Source organism: Oncorhynchus gorbuscha, linkage group LG13 (genome assembly GCF_021184085.1).
Source record: "Oncorhynchus gorbuscha isolate QuinsamMale2020 ecotype Even-year linkage group LG13, OgorEven_v1.0, whole genome shotgun sequence".
Lineage (NCBI taxonomy): Eukaryota > Metazoa > Chordata > Actinopteri > Salmoniformes > Salmonidae > Oncorhynchus > Oncorhynchus gorbuscha.
The window spans coordinates 6,352,367-6,358,378 of NC_060185.1; the positions used below are offsets into that span (position 1 = coordinate 6,352,367).

Here is a 6,012-nt window from a genome sequence, read left to right on the forward strand (position 1 = left end):
ATCGATATCATAAAATGTCTCAATTAATGCTCTTAAAAAAATAAAATAGATGACTTGTTCAAATGATCTAAAATGACAAAAAAAAACTATCATGATCTTCATTTACCTCACTCAGCAAATCAAACTAGTGATGGATGGGCGAATGAAAACATGACTGAACAGATAAATGGGCTAAGTGGTTTCCTGAGATTCATGAATTCAAATGAATGAATTAATGCAAAGAGAGATGATGGTCAAAGTCTCTTGGCTGTGTGCTCGGTATTGTGCACCTACAGAGAATCTCAAATTTAGTGACAAAATACTGGATTCAAATTGAATGGCTATTATTTTAAGTGAGAAACATTCTATTTTAATTGAATGGATATATTTTAAGTGTGAAACATTCTATTTTAATTGAGAAACATTCTATTTTAATTGAATGGATATTATTTTAAGTGAGAAACATTCTATTTTAATTGAATTGCATATTAAGCTTATGACAAATACTGTATTTAAATTGAATGGCTATTTGCATGGAAATATTATGCTGGATATTAGTTACAGGGCAGCTAAAAAGCACATGTCAATGTAGTCCTTCTGTAGCTCAGTTGGTAGAGCATGGCGCTTGTAACGCCAGGGTAGTGGGTTCGATCCCCGGGACCACCCATACGTAGAATGTATGCACACATGACTGTAAGTCGCTTTGGATAAAAGCGTCTGCTAAATGGCATATATTATATTATTAGTCAGAAAGAGGTCCACATCCTACACCCTAACAGGTATGCATACTGTCACAATAAATATCATGGGGGAAGGGGGGGGTACATGCATCCTGAAAACGTTACAGTAAATCCCTTTCAAAAAGGGGTTTGTGACCAGGGTTGGTGTCCTGCTGTCACGATACTGTGTTGTAATCCCACTGAGCTAAAGTCTATTAGGTTCATACACAAAGTCCTTCAAAAGTGTCTTAAAAAAAACAAACAAACATGTCATTCTGCTCCACTTCAATTTTCAGACTGATTAGACTTTTCCGTGCTTCTACACCTGCATTGCTTGCTGTTTGGGGGTTTTAGGCCATAACGCTCCACCGTGCTTCTACACCTGCATTGCTTGCTGTTTGGGGGTTTTAGGCCATAACGCTCCACCGTGCTTCTACACCTGCATTGCTTGCTGTTTGGGGGTTTTAGGCCATAACGCTCCACCGTGCTTCTACACCTGCATTGCTTGCTGTTTGGGGGTTTTAGGCCATAACGCTCCACCGTGCTTCTACACCTGCATTGCTTGCTGTTTGGGGGTTTTAGGCCATAACGCTCCACCGTGCTTCTACACCTGCATTGCTTGCTGTTTGGGGGTTTTAGGCCATAACGCTCCACCGTGCTTCTACACCTGCATTGCTTGCTGTTTGGGGGTTTTAGGCCATAACGCTCCACCGTGCTTCTACACCTGCATTGCTTGCTGTTTGGGGGTTTTAGGCCATAACGCTCCACCGTGCTTCTACACCTGCATTGCTTGCTGTTTGGGGGTTTTAGGCTGGGTTTCTGTACAGCACTTTGAGATATCAGCTGATGTACGAAGGGCTATATAAATACATTTGATTTGATCCTTCTCTAGTGCACTACCTTTTGACCAGAGCCCTATAGGGCTTGGTCAAAAGGTAGTGCACTGAATAGTGTGTCATTTGGGACGTACACTGAGACAGTGAATAACAGTGAGAGTTCATCTGAGCCATACAGTATAGAGTTATATCCAATAACAGATCTATATTATCTATAGAGTTATATCCAATAACAGATCTATATTATCTATAGAGTTATATCCAATAACAGATCTATATTATCTATACAGTTATATCCAATAACAGATCTATATTATCTATACAGTTATATCCAATAACAGATCTATATTATCTATACAGTATAGAGTTATATCCAATAACAGATCTATATTATCTATAGAGTTATATCCAATAACAGATCTATATTATCTATACAGTATAGAGTTATATCCAATAACAGATCTATATTATCTATAGAGTTATATCCAATAACAGATCTATATTATCTATACAGTATAGAGTTATATCCAATAACAGATCTATATTATCTATAGAGTTATATCCAATAACAGATCTATATTATCTATACAGTATAGAGTTATATCCAATAACAGATCTATATTATCTATAGAGTTATATCCAATAACAGATCTATATTATCTATAGTCTATACAGTATAGTTATATCCAATAACAGATCTATATTATCTATACAGTATAGAGTTATATCCAATAACAGATCAATATTATCTATACAGTATAGAGTTATATCCAATAACAGATCTATATTATCTATAGTCTATACATTATAGAGTTATACCCAATAACAGATCTATATTATCTTTACAGTATAGAGTTATATCCAATAACAGATCTATATTATCTATAGAGTTATATACAATAACAGATCTATATTATCTATAGTCTATACAGTATAGTTATATCCAATAACAGATCTATATTATCTATACAGTATAGAGTTATATCCAATAACAGATCTATATTATCTATAGTCTATACATTGGAGTTATATACAATAACAGATATATATTATCTATAGTCTATACAGTATAGTTATATCCAATAACAGATCTATATTATCTATAGAGTTATATCCAATAACAGATCTATATTATCTATAGTCTATACAGTATAGAGTTATATCCAATAACAGATCTATATTATCTATAGTCTATACAGTATAGAGTTATATCCAATAACAGATCTATATTATCTATAGTCTATACAGTATAGAGTTATATCCAATAACAGATCTATATTATCTATAGTCTAGACAGTATATGGCTCAGAATTTATATGTTGCTATGTAGCGCTAGGCAGTTCTCTGGGGCAGGTTGAGGTTGGGACAGCCTTGGGGCAGGATGGGACAGCACTGGGGCAGGATGGGACCGCCTTGGGGCAGTTCTCTAGGGCAGGTTAAGGCAGTGGTGTGGCTGTGATTGGGTCTAGGGCTGTGCTGGTGGTTGTGGTATAGGCAGGGGTTGGGGCTGTGATTGGTTCTAGGGCTGTGCTGGTTCTGGTGGTGTAGGCAGGGGTTGGGGCTCTAAGCTCTCTGGCTTCAGTCCCAGGGGGAGGCCGGGAGAGGAGAGGGGGAGGCTGGGGGAGGCCAGAGTGTTGAGGAGGGCTGAGACAGAGACGTCAGGAGACTGGAGCTTGGATAGGAGCTGTAGCTGGTCCTGCTCATGACAGACCCCTGCCTCGTTGCAGACGCTGTGACACAACCCTGTCAGACTCTGTAACATCTCCTCCATGTTCCTCTGCAGATGGGCCTGCTCCTCCAGCAACCTCTTCTTCTCTCCTCTCTGTGGGGCAGAACAGGATGTTACATCACAACCCACTGGACCAATACAACACAGCTCAGCTATGAAGGTCATTGTGTAATTAGTCACATAAGAGGCTAATTATTTATGCGTTGCTCAATTTACTAAACTCCAGTTGAACTATCCGCTATAACATGTATTGCTGAAATGTTTACAATTAAATCAAATTGCCAGATTATAAATAAGATTATAATGCTATATTATGAGATTATAAATGACAAGAGTAGGGTTGGCGTCAATTTAATTTAAATTCCAGTCAATTCAGGAATTACACCGAAATTGGAATTTGGTTTACCTTCTGAATGGACTGGAATTGAAATGGAATTGACCCAACTCCGCAAGAGAGACGATAGCAAACACAGAACACAGAACACAGAACACAGAACACACCAGTGTGCCGATCTCCGTCTGTAGTTGACTGATGCCTTCGAGCTTCCTCTTGCGACAGCGCTGGGCGGCCACGCGGTTCTTGCTGCGTCGTCGGACGTCGTGGACGAATTCCAGCTGTTCGTGGGTCAGCTGCTGGCATCGGAGGAGCTGTTGGAAGGCACTACGACTCACTGACGAGATCTGAACCACCGGGAAGGGCAGACGAACCTGGAGAACACACCACGGATGGGTGTTAAAAGACAGATGGTCTCTGGTCAAAAGTATTTGGGAACTCATTACACCGATACACTGTGACCTTTCAGTAAGAACTCTGACCTCTTGTGCTCTCCTGTTGTTGGCCTCTCTCTCCGTGTCTCCGTCTGTGTCCAGGTCTCCGTCTGAGTCCTCTCCTGAGTTGAGAGATGACATGTAGGGACTCATCTCAGACTGGGACAGGCTGTGGTTCCCACCGGGGGTCTGGGCCTCCCCGGTCTCCTCCACCCCACCCATCACACCAGTCTGTCCTACCTTACCCATCTCCCCCACCCCCCCTACCTCTTCCATCCCCTCTGCCTCTCCTGTCCCCAGGTCTCTAAGGAAGGGACAGTCTGCTGGATTAGAGTTCAGGTCTAGCTGCCAGGGGAAGTCTGTAGCCTTCCCCAGACCCCCGTGCTCCATGGTGTCCAGATTAGGAACTCTCCCCAGACCTCCGTGCTCCATGGTGTCCAGATTAGGAACTCTCCCCAGACCTCCGTGCTCCATGGTGTCCAGATTAGGGAGACTAGGGAGAGGTTCAGTCTGTGAGGGGTATAAATCAGGCCAGAAACCCTTGGCCAGATGTTCAGCCACCTCCCTCTCCACGCTGCTCCGCTCTCCATACCCCCTACCATCAGGGGTAAGACCACAGAGGGTGGGGTCAGAGAGGGAGGGGTCAGTGAGGGCGGAGTCAGGGAGATGACCCTCAACAACCACGCTGCCATCCAGACCAGGGTTTTTCTGCATTAACACAGGTAGCTGATCTACTTGACCTAATCGTCGTGACTTTGGGAGCATAAGGCATCCACCATGGCTCTCCCCCTCACTATTTTCTGAGTTAGGGCTTTTGTGTATTGCCAGGAGATCCAATACAGGTAGCTGAAGCTCAGCCTCCTCTACCACCCCTGAGCCTCTCAGTGGGCACGTGCTACAGGAACCTGGGTTACACCCAGCTTCTTCAGCCATCAGACTCCCAACAACAGGCTGGTCATCATCCATCTCTCCAACCGTTGCCTCAATAAGGTCTGATGGGCTCACGTCGTCATGGGACAGTTCACAGGAGAGTGGGCAATCTCTCAGACTCCCCTCACCCATCGTCATGGGACACACCGCTGCCTCCATTCCTAGGATGTCTCTATCACTGAAAACGGCATCGGGGTCTGGCTTACGGTCAACACCACCAGGACACGGCATGGCCAGGATGGGACAGACACCAAGACCACTGGAGGACGGCAGTCCCCCGAGGGATAAGGGTGACATGTTGGGGCCACAGGTCTGTAAACAGAACTTCTCCCGACCACTGCTGACCGGGTTGACTAGTAAGGCCAGGCTCTTTGGACATCGGGATGACGACAGAAAGTTTATTTGTACGTTTCCGTCCGAAGGCACTGTTAAACTCTGGTGTGACATTGTTCCACTTGGTTGGCAGTTGAACACTGTGCCCTGACGTCACTTCCTATGTTCCTGACATCACTTCCTGTTGTCTGGGTTGGGCCCGTGTTCTGGGGATGAGGTAGAACCTGCTGCTCTCGATCTCGGTTTGTGTCTGTATTGTGGGATAAACTGCCACTAGGCAACATGTCCTGGCTGGGGGTCATGTCACTGGGCAACATGTCCTGGCTGGGGGTCATGCCACTGGGCAACATGTCCTGGCTGGGGGTCATGCCACTGGGCAACATGTCCTGGCTGGAGGTCATGCCACTAGGCAACATGTCCTGGCTGGGGGTCATGCCACTGGGCAACATGTCCTGGCTGGGTGTCATGCCACTGGGCAACAAGCCCTGGCTGGGTGTCATGCCACTGGGCAACATGTCCTGGCTGGGTGAAATGCTCTGGTTGGGGGTCCTGCTTTGAGACTGGCAGCCTGTACAGTGGGCTGAATCGACACTGGGGGACCTCCTCTGGCCGGGGGACCTGCCACTAGGCAATCTTCCCTGGTTGGAGGACCTGATCTGGGACCTGCCCTGACAGCAGCCTCCTCTTCTTCTTCTTCTTGCCTCCTGGGCTGTAATGT

The 6,012-nt window shown here is 44.8% G+C and overlaps 1 protein-coding gene across 1 annotated transcript; it reads right to left on the reverse strand.

Annotated features, from left to right (window-relative positions):
• Positions 1-2,097: 2,097 nt before the first annotated feature.
• bach1a (BTB and CNC homology 1, basic leucine zipper transcription factor 1 a) lies at positions 2,098-5,555 on the reverse strand. The gene is made up of 3 exons (XM_046296328.1): positions 4,080-5,555; positions 3,765-3,971; positions 2,098-3,356 (listed from the first exon to the last, which is right to left on the reverse strand). The coding sequence occupies exons 1-3, from the start codon at positions 5,406-5,408 to the stop codon at positions 3,054-3,056; spliced, it is 1,839 nt and encodes a 612-aa protein (XP_046152284.1). The 5' UTR covers positions 5,409-5,555; the 3' UTR covers positions 2,098-3,053.
• Between the last annotated feature and the right edge of the window lie 457 nt (positions 5,556-6,012).

Bases quoted from the DNA above. Each gene is read 5' to 3' on its own strand.
- bach1a (XM_046296328.1), bottom strand. From the start codon at position 5,408: ATGTCACACCAGAGTTTAACAGTGCCTTCGGACGGAAACGTACAAATA. The intron at 3,972-4,079 runs GTCAGAGTTCTT...TGTGTTCTCCAG, and splicing joins ACAACAGGAGAGCACAAGAG to GTTCGTCTGCCCTTCCCGGT. The intron at 3,357-3,764 runs GTGTGTTCTGTG...TCTGCCCCACAG, and splicing joins AGACGGAGATCGGCACACTG to AGAGGAGAGAAGAAGAGGTT.